General features: G+C 43.4%; 1 protein-coding gene across 2 annotated transcripts in view; it reads right to left on the bottom strand.

Annotated features, from left to right (window-relative positions):
* Window positions 1-2362: 2362 nt before the first annotated feature.
* CAB39 (calcium binding protein 39) overlaps window positions 2363-15419 on the bottom strand; it is a 92646-nt gene continuing 79589 nt past the window's right edge. For both annotated transcript variants that reach the window (XM_043909722.1, XM_043909723.1), the window contains exons 6-9: window positions 13391-13450; window positions 9640-9705; window positions 6022-6165; window positions 2363-4965 (exon numbers count right to left, since the gene is read on the bottom strand). In XM_043909722.1, coding sequence (XP_043765657.1) covers window positions 4777-4965; window positions 6022-6165; window positions 9640-9705; window positions 13391-13450 — 459 coding nt within the window. In that variant the 3' untranslated portion in view covers window positions 2363-4776. The remainder of the gene's footprint in view (window positions 4966-6021; window positions 6166-9639; window positions 9706-13390; window positions 13451-15419) is intronic.

Genomic DNA, 15419 nt, shown 5'->3' on the forward strand with positions numbered 1-15419 from the left:
ATGGATTGTATCTGACCAGGCTCCTCTGTCCACGGGGATTCTCCAGGCAAGAATACTCGAGTGGGTTGCCACATCTTCCTCCAGGGAAACTTCCTGACCCAAGAATTGAACCTGCATTGGCAGGTGGGTTCTTTTCCACTAGCGCCACCTGAGAACAGTTGCTGAGAACAAGAGCTCTACTGCCACCTGGTGGACCTTTAAAGTGCCGCGTGCAGGAAAAGCTGGAGGCCGGATAGGCAAGAGCACCTTTCAGGCTGCCAGCAACTGTGAGCCGAGTTGACGCTACCCTAGCCCCTTCCCCACTAAGCCCCATCCCAATTCTAACTGAGACCTGGACACTTCCTAACTCAGCCCCAATTCCCACTTATGCAATCATTTTGTAAGGTTATATTAATACTATACTTTCTAAGAAAACATTTTTTTAGAAGAGAGCAGAAGAGAGCATGAGGGGGAATTGGGAGTTTTCCAGTTTTGCTAGGAGCTGTGATGGCCGTGAAGAACAATTTGGAGCTGTGGGTACGCCCTGTCCAGCGGCAGCAGCAGCAGCTCTGGTCCTGACTGGCCTCACTGTGCCGGCTACGGTCTCTCTGTGCAGGAAAGGAAATCAGGAAGGGAGCTTGAGAGAGCAGGCAGTGCTGCTCTGCTGTCCCAGGCCTCCTTTGAGGGAGGCCCCCACACCCAGCTGTCTGCAGGCCTGGCAGCTCCTGCCCCCGGGTTAGAAGGAACACAGTGAGCATGTCTTAGGTGGGATTTCTTTGGCAGCGCAACTTGGGACCAGGGTTCAAAGGCCAGTCTTTTTTTTGTTGTTGTTGTTCCATTGCTAAGTTGTGTCAGACTCTGTGACCCCGTGGACTGCAGCATGCCAGGCTCCTCTGTCTTTGCTGTATCCTGGAGTTTGCTCAATTCATGTCCATTGAGTTGGTGATGCTATCCAACCATCTCATCCTCTGTCATCCACTTCTCCCGCCTTCAATCTTTCCAAACATCAGGGTCTTTCCCAATGAGTCAGCCATTCACATCAGGTGGCCAAAGTACTGGAGCTTCAGCATCAGTCCTTCCGATGAAGATTCAGGACTTATTTCCTTTAGGATTGACTGGTTTGATCTCCTTACAGTCCAAGGGACTCTCAAGAGTCTTCTCCAGCACCACAGTTCAAAGGCATCAATTCTTCAGTGCTCCGCCTTCTTTATGGTCTAACCTCACATGTGTACATGACTACTGGGAAAACCATAGCTTTTATTGGGACTCAAGCCCAGGACACCCCGTTAAGAGTGATGTCTCTGCTCATCAGGAGGGAAAGGGGCACACGTAGGTGGCTCCAGGGTGCCCTATCTGAGGCTCGGTTCCAGGACCAGCAGGGAGAGCGTGGAGGCTGTGGCGGGGAGTCTCACCTAGTCCTTCATGGCTTCAGCTCCCCGCTGGGAGGAGGGTCACGGGAAGTGTGGGGACACAGGAGTGGCTGGTGCCGGCCTTGGGGCCTCTGAGAGGTGTGCACAGTGGTGACTCATGCCTCTGATGGCTCCGGCTTCCAAGAACCAGCAAGCGTGTGAGCCTTTGCAGCCAGTTTGCTCGATCCTCACTCGAGGAAGGCGGCCTGGTGACTTCAGCTGCGGACGTGGGGGCGGGGGCTACGGGAGGAGGCCCGAGTCCAGGCCTCGGTGTGGATGCCCCTGCTGTCGGCTCTCTGCTCACCCTCTGGAGGACGGGCAGTGTCACCTGGTCCCATCATCATCTTCGCAGAAGCAAGATAGACCTGTGGGGCTCAACTACCTCCTACAGGAGATTGTAACGAGCAGAACATCATTATTCAGATTTCAGAGAGGCGTTTTTGGGAAGAGTGTGTGTGGGAGACTGGAGGCCCCATCTCCTGATGAGGGTTACGGGAAACCTCGAGGACAGGGCTGGGCGCCACGTGGCAGCAGGTGGCCCGGAGGACCGACCTCCTGAGGGGGCCACTGAACCCTGTGCCTCCAGAGTGCTTGCAGCTTCTTTGTGATTTCACTCCGGCTACTTCTAAGCAGTCCTGCTGAGTGCTCAGTTTTATCTTAGTATATAGATAATGAAGGGTCACAGAACCAGAGAGAGGATCCACAGTCAGAAGTGAGGTGAGTAAAAGGCTTAATACTTAACTATGAAAGGCAGGGCCAGGGAGCTATACATGGCCCAAGTGAAAAGCCACATTGTGGACACCAAAAATAGAAACTCAAATGGGGAAAAAAAAAAAAGACTTAGAGGCTTGTGTATTAACTATTCTCAACTACAGTTTGTGTGACAGAGTTTGTGCTAGTGTGTCTCCTGACCGGGTTGTTAACAGTGACACAAACGCAATTATCTAAAGATATCATGTAAACAACTGACAATGTTGTTTCTCCAAAATTTTATTTTAATTTAAATTACAGGGCCAGCCAGATATTCTGATAAGAAATTTACTTTTCCTCAAGAGAAAGGAAATGCTTCCAAGGCATTGTTAACAATTGTATACATCTCCACCTTTTTTTTTTTTTTAAGGGTTAAAAATCACATTGAGTAACTGACTTATGTAAAATTAAACCTTTATAACACAAAAAGAAACCACTTCCAGTATAATAGTTTTGGTAACATGAATATATTAAATGATCAGAATTTCAACTGCAATTTTTAAACTTTGAGTGTTTTCACATTTTTGTTTAAAAACAACAAAAAACCAAAAGTCTTAACTATCCCCAGATTCTAATGCGAGAGTAACACATCCGTGTTTTCTTTGACACACTGCACCCCTCACTGTCTTCCACACAAAGGCTCTAGTGCTGCAACAGCATCACCAAAGTGGAAGCTGCTGTTTCGAGTTCTAAGAACCAGCTTGGCAAGGAAACCTTTCTTCCATGTGGTGTAATGAATGCTTGCACCCTGAATCCAGACACCCAGCACTGGACCACGCGAATCAGAACGATGCATCACAGCCAACTCTGCCTTCCTAAACGTCTTGGATAGTTTCATTTCAAGGAGTTTGCATTGCTTTCTGTAGTTCCAACAGAAAAAACATGGAATATTTTACACAGATTTTGGTAAAGACAGGCTCAGGAAAACCAATTATAAATGTAAGACCACTATTTCAAATAAACAGAATAAAATACATTTGTATTTTCTGGGGCTCTTTTCCTAAATGGTGCTCCTGGAAGGAGATTTTAAAGCCTGTTGAAACATCAACTGGGAGTCTCATTTTACTGGCTGATAAGTAATTCAATTAGTAAGAGAGGCTAGCAAAGAATAATTATATAAATTTCTTAATCAGCTACAGCCATGCTGAATTCGAACCGGCAAACTCTGATTTGTAAGTTGTTAGTTGTGATCTTCATGTCACTAAGATGAACAGATACCATTCTAATAACTTTACATAGATATATTCTAGGAGACGTTGTTCTGCCGTGGTCACAGTAACAAAAAAGTGGTGCAAAATCAGTTACTTTATAAATACTGATAATTTGCAGCATTAAAGAACAGGACGTTAAAAAAAATAAATTTCCCCGTAGGACACCTATGACTAGGAACTCTTCTTTTCCTAAGAGAAGCCAAAGTTTTAATTATTCAGTTTCACAACTATTGTACTGGATTACTTACTCTAAGAAAGAAAAGGTGCTCTAACGAGGTCTCCCCACACACAAAGAATCAGCGTTAATTTAGCATAATTGGTATCATTCATAGATCTGGAGAACTCTTGACTCATTTTAAATGAATAAGGCCAATATTATGCAGGAAAAGGTGTAGCTGAGTTCCAGGTCTGTATTGTAGTCTATTGATGGCACCCCATTAGATAACTGAATACAAAGGACTGGTTTACTTCGTTTTCTTTTAATGCTGTGATACTTAAATGTTAAATCAGCATTTTCAGGTGATCTGAAGTATTTCAATTACATATGAGCATTCATTTTTTGCAAAAACTCAATATTAGGTAATAGTTACATACTAATACAATAACATTCCTCTGCTGTACAAATTAAATCATTTAAAAGAAATGAGCATTCTAAGAATTATATACAAAAGAAACCTGTAAGCACTGTTGAAATGAAATGCGAGGTGTCGTTGCTAGCTCTACTGTTTTAAAATACCTTCAAAAAGTAAAATTAACAAATACCCTTCAACGTATCCAGGTTTACAAGTCTCAAGAAAATCAAATGTCAAAAAATTCTAGAAAGCTGTGAAAAGCATATATACATTTTCCTTATGACCTTATGAAGCTTCACACTTTTGAGAAGTTGCTAAGTTTCAGTATCAATTTATTCGTGTGTCAACTTTATCCACTCAAGGAGCTCCCATCTTGGATACAGTTCCCCTAGGATTTCAAATAAAGCTCTGCACGATCTTCCAAGAGTGAAGGCATACAATCTTACCCAGAATCCGCGCTCAGATCTTTAACAAAGATAAACGCAAACAGGCAGGTTTACTCTGATCAGATCAATGCCCTCTTCCCCTAACACACACTATCATCTATGCATTTGCCTTCAGGAACCTAGCCAAGTTCAGAACTTCTACAGCAAACGAAGTCTTTAAGTTCTGAAATGACACAAAGATCAAGAAAAAGTCCACGTGTGCTCTAGTGTGCAAGAAAGCAGCAGCTACGTTCTCCAACTTGGACTAAAAAAACAAACAAACAAAAAATCAAAAAAGGTAAAATGAAAACCGTTCACTTAACAGCAGATTAGCAGTAATGTTCCTCATGAATCGATAACAGTGCCTGATGCTGAATAGCTAACAGCAGACGCTGAACTTGGATTTAATTTTTTCGATGTTTATTGGAAATCAGGCTTCTTGCTGAGCTGGTCTCTTCAAATCCCTGATCTGTTTGACTAAATACGTCTTCTCATCATTGAACTGCTCATCCTCGGTCCTGTCATTCTGGAACTTGCTGAGGAACTCTATGAGCTTGGCCTGGTTCTTGAGGAGGATGTCGAGGATGGGCTGCGTCTTGTTGGGGTTGGCTACGAACACCTGCACAGGAAGAATCAACGTCAGCTATAGGACAGGGCGCCACGGAGACTGCAGACAGCGCACATGCGGCCACGCCCACAGCTCCCCTGGGGCACGGGCTGAGGTCAGGACTGCTCACTTAGGGGTGTCAGCTTTGGAAGACCTTATTTTTACAATTAAAAAAGGAGGGAAGAAGTGCATGTTTAAGCACAAAAAGGACTGACATGTTTACTCATGCTCTGAAACTCTGAAGTGAAGTCACTCAGTCGTGTCCGACTCTTTGTGACCCCCATGGACTGTAGCTTACAAGGCTCCTCTGTCCATGGAATTTTCTAGGCAAGAGTACTAGAGTGGGTTGCCATTTCCTTCTCCAGGGGATCTTCCCAACCCAGGGATCGAACCCGGGTCTCCCGCATTGCAGGCAGACACTTTACTGTCTGAGCTACCAGGCAAGCCTGACACTCTGTAGTTGGTATTAAATACAGACTTTGATTTTAGAATAAAATGGGCAGAAGTTAGTTCTGGGCACAGGAGGTCAGAATGCATTTTAAGAACAAAAATCTCCATGGAAAGCATTAAGAAATGCATTACCCTTTACTTTGGGATTAGTAATCTTCCATGCCAAAGACCACCTGACTCGGAGAACTGACTCACTGGACAAGACCCTGATGCTGGCAAAGACTGAAGGCGGGAGGAGAAGGGGACGACAAAGGACGAGATGGCTGGATGGCATCACTGACTCGATGGACATGAGTTTGAGTAAGCTCCGGGAGTTGGTGATGGACAGGGAGGCCTGGCGTGCTGCAGTCCATGGGGTTGCAAAGAGTCAGACACAACTGAGTAACTGAACTGAACTGATGCCAAAGATAAGTGACACTCCTCTACAAATCAACTTTTCTTATTCCCAAATACAAATGCCCTGTTTCTGGGTCCATTTTTGTTTAAATGTTGTACCACACAACTGTGAAAATGGACTGAACGGAACTGTGTCACTCAGATTACCAAAATGAAGCTAATAAAATAAGTAACTTGCAAATAAAATGGGATGAACGAGTGTTTATGGTTTTAGTATTCTACCTTAAAAACGTGGAAGGCCTCAAACTGGATGTTACGGCTTTTGTCTCGTAGAAGGTTCATCATTAATTTGAGGTTCTCAGGTTTACTGATGTATTTTGTCATAATCGTGAAGTTGTGTCTGTCTAGTAGCAGTTCACCGAGAAGCTGAGAAGATAAACAATTTATCCCATTATTCCACCATTATCATTTAAAATTTGAAGTAAAACCAGTTTTAAAAACAGTTCATTAAATAATCATATTATTAAGCATGGAATATTAATAGGCACTCAAAAGATGGATGAATTGAATTATGACCTGAAAGCTAATGAGCACTTCCTGTTTGCTACTTGGACACCTCCTTTTCCTTCTGGGGTTTAAAGCTATGGTGGGTCTGACACTGCTCCCTGAAGATGACCACATTCAAGTCACATCTGGCTCAGAATCTGAGACTTATCAGAAACTATTCTTTAAATATGCATTTGTGTTACCTCAGTAAAAAGAAACTACCAAAGATAGCGGTCAGAAGATAAGTTACTGGATAACTATAAACGTTAGCTCAATTTAAAAATAATTTTACTATTTTTTATGTATCTGAACTTTATGGGACAAAGGGTTTCATGTAGATAGCTTTCCATATAGTTACCCCTATACACGCCAAACATCATTTTATCTTATCTGATTCAGAAAACTTTATAAAAACAAGTACTTTTCTGGTCCTTCTTAAGCAAGGTATCCTGAAGATACTCTAAACTTCTCTTAGTGACACCACAATATCACTAATGACGTTAATTAAGCTAAAAAAGAAAAAAATCTGTCGCTGCAGTTAAGTCTGTGCTTACAGAGTTCTATGGAGTTGATTATACCACATCAGCTCTTAATTTTAAAATCAAACCTGCTTATTCTAGATTTCTTTTTCTGAAACTAGCGGTCACCTCTTCATGTTGTCACTGTGCCAACTTCCAGTCAAGGACTAGTGTGCAGATGGTATGACCGCATGGGGGACAGGGGCCCAGAGGCACCCCAGAGTGGCGCCCAGCCCGGCTCCCGGCACCAGCCGGCCTGGGTTCAGATCCTGCCATGTTGCTCCTTGTGAGCTCTATCTCCTTGAGCGCATTATTTAACTTCTGTGTGCTTCAGTTTCATCATCTGTACAAGGGAGTGGATGATGCTATCTGTATCTTATGACAGTGCAGTGCGAAATAACAGCATGAATACATGCAAAGCACAGTGGACCTGAGTCTAATAAGAGACATGGAATGAGGTCCAAGGGAAGAAAAACACATGGATAGAGCTACTTTGCCATGGTTTACTTGCTTTTGTTAATTCCTTTTCGGGTTCCTGACTATGTCTACATACCTGACGTTTCCAGATAACTGATCTCTAGATAAATAACATATCACAGGAAATCAAAAATAACCTGATGTGCAGGACAACAAATCTGTGTAGGATTTATAAAGAATTTAGAAGAAGAATTCAAAAGCTCAGACAGGTTTCACACCGATCCGAATCACAACATCTACAACTTTCAAAATAAGAAGCCCAGTATTTACTCTTTCAGAGGCTCAGAAGTTAGCATGAAGTGTGTACAGATTTACCCAGTGTTCATTTTCTGTCACACAAACCAGAGATACTGAAAATGGCTCATTTCAGCTTGATTATCTAGGGGAGGGTAACCAGTAATTTAAAAAATTTCTTTGGATGTAAAAATTTAAAAATGTCAGGCCAGTTTTATTAAAAATAAAACCCTGGCAGTCCAGTGGTTAGGACTCTGCACTCTCACTGCTGAGGGCCAGGGTTCAATTGTTGGTTGTGGTACTAAGATTCCATAAGCCACACAGCATGGCCAAAAAACCCCCCTGAAATCTGGTACAGGGAATTCAAATTTAAATAAATACAGGGATAAATAAATGCCAATGTGGCTGCAAAAAAGGGAGTACAAATTAAAATACATGTTTAGAGTACCACTGGTCCTCAAAATTTCTCCATGTGTTCAGGAGAAACTGCAGGCATGAAAGACTGGCTTCATATCCATTACTAAGGTCTCACAAGTGGCAGTCATCATCTTCCTTTCATGTTGGTAATTCTGAAGTGTTAGAAGGTCTTGAAAGTCTTTCTCCTATCTAAGCAGCAAAGAATTCTGCATTTGGTCCAAGTCTTCTGATCTGCCAATTAAGAACCACCCCCCTCCGCCCCGCCCCGCTACCCAGGAGATATCAGTCCTGGAAGCTAGTATCCAAGACAAACCCCTCTAGCCTCCTTGGCCTCAGAAAATACTGAGTGCGTCCAACGGGGGAAGAGGCCCTTGGATATGGAGGTTCCTGGCAGAGGGTGGCCTCTCCGCGAGGCTCTCAGGGCAGCCTGCACTAGGTTACACTGACGCGCAGGGAGGAACGATGCCTTAAAGAGCTGCCAGGTGTACTACGTCCACCGAACATGAAGGATTGTCCCTATCGGCTCTCACAACCCCCGGCGACTGCCCAGCCAGCACGCCTGCAAACGGAGACCAGGCTAAGGACCCTGACACTGGACCAAAGGATGCCTGGGAGGTCAGGCTCCACCTGACGGAGTGCTGTAGTGGTGACATATTTCTTATGGCCTTAAGGAAAACGAGGGAACTAGCTAGTCAGGGGAAAGGCATCTTTTGGGAATGTCCCTAATGTTCTTTAGTCAATTTCCACAGAAAGACAAGGTGGAGAAAAGTGATATCCCCATGGGAGCAGCAGCAGGCGGAATGGAGTGTCTTGATTAAAATAAATTCAGATATCTCTGAGGGGAAGCACTCTGGGCAGAGTAGAATTTGAAGTGGACCTGGCAAAAAACACAAATGGAATTGCAAATTTCCACCCACAAATCCTTTGTGATTCCATCTGTAACTCCTGTCAGGACCACTTCCTGACAGAAGGAAGGGTATACATGGGTATACATTTTATTAACTGCAGTAAGAATTTTCTAGAGAAAGGGTTAACAAACGATCTGTAAAGAGCAAGACAGGAAATACTAACGTCTTTGCTACCCATAAAGTGTCTGAGGCAACCACTCAAATCTGCTATTGTAGCCAAAACAGCCACAGACAATACATAAATGAACAAGTACATCTGTGTTCCAACAGAATTTTATTTACAAAAATAGGCAGTGGGCTGGATGTGGCTCATGGGCTTGCCAACCCCTGTTCTAGAGTTTTAAGTCTTTATTTAAGTTTCAAATGGAACTGTCCACATCCTATTTTGACACAAAGCAGCCAAAGCCGCCTGGTTCCCCATGTCACCGCTGGCAGCCGCCCCTCCCCTCACACAGCAAGCCTGGGGCCCTCTGGGCAGAATCCTGGGAGCACCACACCTGCGGTGCCTTCACCTCGGTGCTAACAATTCTAAGTTTGAAAAATAAGGCTCCAAAACCTAAAGAACTTCATCACTTGGAGATCAGATTCTCTTCAAAATTCTGCATATTCTATTTTGGTATCTCTAACATACAAGGAGGTGAGCTGGAGCGGGTGCCCCAGGTGACCCACTGCTGAGCCCTGCTCCTTTCCACAAAAATCTCGGCCAGGGACACGTGCCTGTTTCCTGTAAAGCTCTGGGACCCATACATGTTTCAAACAAGGGGTGGAGAGAAATGAACGACTCAGATGGTGTGTCATACCTTGAGTGACTGTCTTTTTGTCACATAGTTTTCTGAATGAAGTAACTTCTCATATTCACTGAAGAACTAAAAGACAAGAAAACACACATCAGAGGTTTTTTTAAGAGCAGTAGATAACACTGAAAAGCTTGAGCACACACTTCTAACAGCCCAGAGGCCAATCTCTGCCCAAGCCCTGCTCCTCCCGTCCGTTTCACACTCACCCTCGAGTGATATCCGCTGGTTACTGCTATGAAAAAGGCTCCTGGGCTGGCCCTCTCCAAGCTCCAGAGAAGTGTGTACAGAGCTTGTATCTCTTCTGTCACCCAAACTTCAGATACACACAACTTGCTCCCTTCCCCACCTCCCTACCCCACTGTTCTCACTTCCTGGTGTTGAATTAGAAAATTCGTATATATATATATATATATTTCTTACAATTCAACTAGTCCAAAGCACAACCACAAAGAGAAAAGTTATCTGTTCTTTCAAAGCAAGAAAATAATTAAGAATAGAAGAGAGAGAAATTCAGCACTGTTAGGTACGTGTCCCACAAACAGTAGGACTTGAGCTCAACTTGAATAATGAAAGAGATTTTTGTGCAGAAGAGATACTCTGGGGATAAAAACAGAAGAACACAACAAGACTGAAGACCTGGAAAATGCAAAATGATACAGACTGAAGAGCTGACGAGGGTCCACTAGATTTACAAACTGGGGCTCGCTGACAAGAACCATGTCCCTGGAAGGGTAAGGAGCAGAAGCAGAGGACAGTAAGGAGGTGGGGGACACACAGGGGGCAGGGCCTCCCTTCTTAAAAGCTAGATGAGTGGGCCAGTTAGCTTTTTGTTTGTCTGAACTATGGACAGGCTTCTAAAGTTGCAAAATGTTGCATTACTAGTGTGAGGCTGCTGGGTGTCAGTACATTACTGAGACTTGTCCCTGGCTGTGGTGGGTTGTTGAGGATGCCTGCTGTGTATTCTGTCCACACTCAGGCTACTTCTGCCTTTGCCTTATGATGGGTCCTCATCAGTCATTCATCTGAGGTTTAGAGCTGGGGTTGGCAAACTCTAGCTCATGGGCTATATCCAACCCACTGTCTGTTTTTATACAAGTTTTACTGGAATACAGCCATGTTCATTTGTGTATTGTAAATAAATTCGTTTATGAACTGTTTATGGCTGCCTCTGCAGTAGAACTGACAGGAAAGTTGACCAAGACTGTGCAGCCATGAAGCCTCAAATATTTGCTCTCTGGCTGGCCCCTTACAGAAGAGGTTTTAGCGCTAACCCAGAACCGTCCCTGCAACCATTCTTTTATCTCTGGGCAGAGGTGGGATCGCCCTCTATGTAGTATGCAAGGGAGTTAGACTTCTCTCTCCAGAGGTGGCTGTTACCCCTACCTTCTCCTCTAACGATCATCAAGCCATGATCGAAACAGTCGGATCTGCCTTTGATCAGTAACACAGGAACACCTCAAGTTCTTGACAGAACATGCAAGTTAAGATTTTCTGCCGCATAATTTTTAGGGTAAGCTTGGTTGTAGGAGATTATTCTCAAGGAGAACTGTTTGGTTAAATCTCAGCCCTGGGACAGCAGTAAAGGACTAGGATAGACAAAGGACTGGCATGGTCTGGGCTCCTCAGAGATTTGCTCTCCGTGAACCGCACTTCAGTTCAGCCTCTTCTTCACTGCAGAGTCACCCTCGGGGATGGCATCAACTCCATGACGCTGCAACTCAACTCCTAAGACCGCCAATGGGAGAAATGTGCTTCACATCCCAGTGCTAGAAAAGGCTGTTTCTTTTGAACAAGCTTCACAGACACTGTGATCTTTTAATGGTTTTATTTCCCTCTATGTTTTGATTATTAGAAAGCTCAGAACCAAAGTGCACAGACTTTAGAGCATGTGTTTTTGTGTGATAACTCCACATTTGGCCTAATTTAAACTGCTCGTATCTCCCCTTTCCTTCTCTCAGATCTGACTGCACTCTATACCTACATACATACATATATTTACATATATATTTCAGTTAGCTGCTGCACATATGCTTTCTAAAATCCTGATAACCAATGTCACCCATTAGTAACACATAGGAAAATATTTTATTGCAAAATTAAAGTGACATCATTGCCTATAGTAAATTTCTTGGAAATATCGTTGGCAGGCTTTAAATTAAGACACTTGTATGCTTAATTATAAAAACCTTTGCGATCATGTTTTAATAAAAACAACTTGTTAATGCTTATTAAATGCTTACTGTGTTCCAGGCACCGTGCCTTGCAACCTGACACATTCTTACCTAATCCTCACAGCAACCTAGCAGTAATAAGAAGGTGCTGTTATGAGCCGTCTCGTACAGCTGAGGATCCTACAGGTACAGAGGGCCAGGGAAGCACACGGTGAAGCTGGGACTAGAAGCTAAACTCCACACAGTGTGGTGCTGAAGCCCACGCTTCTAACTACTGCAAAAGGTGCTGACAAAATGACTATGCTTCCGACTAAAACTAGCAAACACATGGAAAAAACACCCCTACGTCCCAGTGTACACGGGAAAAAATAAATGACCACTGACGCTTAAGCCATCGATGAGGCTATTTCTGAGGGAATTACTGTGGACTCTGCACTATGTTATGATGTTACTCCTAGCGGGATGGTAAGACGGGAAAAGGAACATGGAAGAACTAGAAAGCATAAGCTCTGCCTCCAAGAATCTCCTAACTTAGCTGCACAGCACAGGGAATTTCCTGGTGGTCCAGTGGCCAGGACTCCACACTTTTCACATCGAAGGCACAGATTCAATCCCTGGTTGGGGAACTAGGATCCCACTAGCTGAGACGGAGCCAAACTGCCCTCCCACCCCCCTGAAAAGAAAAGCTAGTTGAATAGTGAATAATGAAGTATTAACAAAACTTAAGATTTTAAAAATTCAAATAAGTAGTGGAAGAATGAAAAACTAAGCCAAATTTTAGAGGAGAGAGAGAAATTTTAAATGGATTGTAATCATGGTAACTTCTCCAGGAGCACCTATACAGTTTTGGACAGCACTGAAATTAAACCAGTGCGGCACAAGGAAGTGCTCGTGGGCATCGTGGGGAGCAGAGATGACACAGGTGGGAGAGAAGGAGTGACCATGTTGTCATAATGATCAAGGGCAACCAGGTCATCAGAGCGCCCAGACCTGCTCACAAACCTCTGTGGGTTCTATCACCAGGAAGTCGAACATCAACTCCAGCTGGAGCGGGCCTTATGGCTGAACTAACCAACGTCCTACTTTACGAATCAGGACTGACTCCTGAGCCTCCAGAGTTGAGGGCCTCGGCCTCGGCCACAGGAGCCAGCAGCGGAGCGGGGACACTGCTCGTCCGCCTGCTGTGTCCTCTAGGCTGGGGCTCTGCTCACCCGCTGCCGCGGAGTCCCTGTCTCTGTAAGCAGCTGGGATGCGAGCAATGGATGGGAAGTATGGGGAAGGAAAGAAGCCACGTAGTAATTTTCTCTTTATCTTAACTGTGTATTATCATTCAGCAGCAAAGTGCTTTATTTTCTTCTTCTAAAGCAAGAAAAGATGCAAAGGGCAGTTTGTCATCAGAAAGCAAATTCTGCTTCTGACCAAGTGACAGTCACTACCTCGGTTTTCATAGAGAAGTGATTACAGCACCAATTAAAAACATATTTCCAAAATAAATCTTCTGGTACAAAATCTAATTAAAAGCTTTCATTTCTGGTAACAAAACTTACAGTGTGCTATTTTAAAATACAGTTTCACATACTTACTCTATCATAATGTTGTTCCAAAAATTCCGCACTGAGCAATTTATGTCTTGTAAGTAAATCCTAGAAAAAGAAAACATACTTTTTACAGTTGTTTGGCATTCAAGTTCTTTTAGAAAAGAGAATCTTAAAATTCCATGTCATTTGACCTGATAAAAACTGTTGTCAAAAATAACTACACTTAAAAATATTTGAGCATGAATTGTATTGAAAATGTTGATTCTATAAATAAATAAAATAAATAAAATCATCAATAATTTGAAATTGTTAGAGTAATGATTATGATTGTCACAGGTCTAACAGCTCTTAGATGGAAAAATTAAAAAGCAAATTTATAAGGCAATGGACATAAAAACTCAAAGAAAGGGAATCAAGAACTGAAATGAAATAAAAGTAAATGGTTGTGATAAAAAGCCCAACAGCATACTGCTCCTGGTAGAGAAAGAAGAAATGTCTTTTATTAGAAAAAGTACTGGCAGTTTCGTTTTTTCCTCAACATTCAATTTCATCTTGAATGCTATCTTTTTTCAGAGGTAGGATCTCTTTTAAAAGCCCCATCATAAAATCATTAGCTCCAAAGTAAGCAGACTCATGCTGCAAACATATAAAACCAAAAGTTATGAATAGTAGAGTCCAATTCTGCATCTCTGTGAAATAGAGCTTATACCTGACCCCATGAAATGTCCCTGGAAATCACTCAAGGGTCATTCATTCAGAAAACATCTCCTATGTGCCAGATAAAGTTCTAGGTGCTGGGGCTACAAAGACAAAAAGAGGTGGTCCCTACTTTCAAGGACCTAGAAGTCAGCAATGAACTAGCCGTGGACGCACCAGGTGGGAAGAGAATGGAAACGAGACGGCAGAACAGACCGTTCGTCTTCAGTGAACTCAGGAGCACAATTCCTTTAGAGCTGCTGACCTGAGAGGTCAGTGTCAATAATCCCCTTTCTCTGAACCAACTTTCCTTCACTTGTTTTCTCTGCTGTTTAGGTTACAATGACTACTGTTTCCTGAAGTATGTCCTGAGAAATGACCTAAGGAATGTTCCATGGTCAACAAAGGAGGAAAGGGCTGCAGCTTTGGTTCCCTCATGGAAACGAACCCCTCAGGTTTCAGAGGGTTTTGGAGGGAGTTTTCCTGATGTCTGCTCGCTAGCTTCCTGCACTGAAAGTCCTTCTCTGCACAGGCTTGCCCCTGGCCAAGTTACTTCCTATCTTCAGACCTTGACACACACACCGCCTCCCTGGGGAACCCTTCCTGGCTGGTCACCAGCACTAAAGCATGGTCACAGTTATGACCTGACATCTGTGGGATTATGTTCTTAACACTTCTCCCAGGGTAGGCTATAAATTCTATAAACACAAGGTCATGTCTATTTCTACTGATCTCTGAATTCCCAGCACCTATGCAGTAACCAGCACATAGTAAGAGCTTAATATTTAATAAATAAATGAATGAACCAACAGAATTCAGAAACATGTTTGGGAACACACCATATTAATCAATCTTTGAAGAACGTTTTTAGGCTTCTAACCCCACCCCAAAGATTTACAGGTGTTCAAACTGCTGGATAGGGTATGTACCCTATGCCTATGGTAGGCATATGAAAACCTACCCAATTTTCCCCAAGTGTCCCTTTGGGATTAACCAGGAAAAAGAGAAAACCTGGAGTGAGTAACTTCAAGAATCTGGGAAGAAATATGGGGAAGGAGGAGAAGGTGGGGCTAGAAGAATTTATATTATCTTAATATATTGTCCCATAGAGTCATACGTGAAGGAGAGAGGAACATGAGAACTTTAAGGCAATATATCAAAAATGCTTGTTAAATAGTGTCCTGCCTCTAACATGCTACTCTCAATGTAAAGTGCTATGTCTGTAACATGTGGTCTATGACAGCTCTCCCCTGAGTTAGGACCTCAAGGGCAGGGGCTTGTCTGGGCAGATCACTGCTAAACCAGAGTTCCCTGGTGGTCAAGTGGTTAGGACTTCATGTTTCCACTGCAGGGGGCCCTGGTTTGATCCCTGGTCAAG

This window comes from Cervus elaphus, chromosome 8, assembly GCF_910594005.1.
Source record: "Cervus elaphus chromosome 8, mCerEla1.1, whole genome shotgun sequence".
Lineage (NCBI taxonomy): Eukaryota > Metazoa > Chordata > Mammalia > Artiodactyla > Cervidae > Cervus > Cervus elaphus.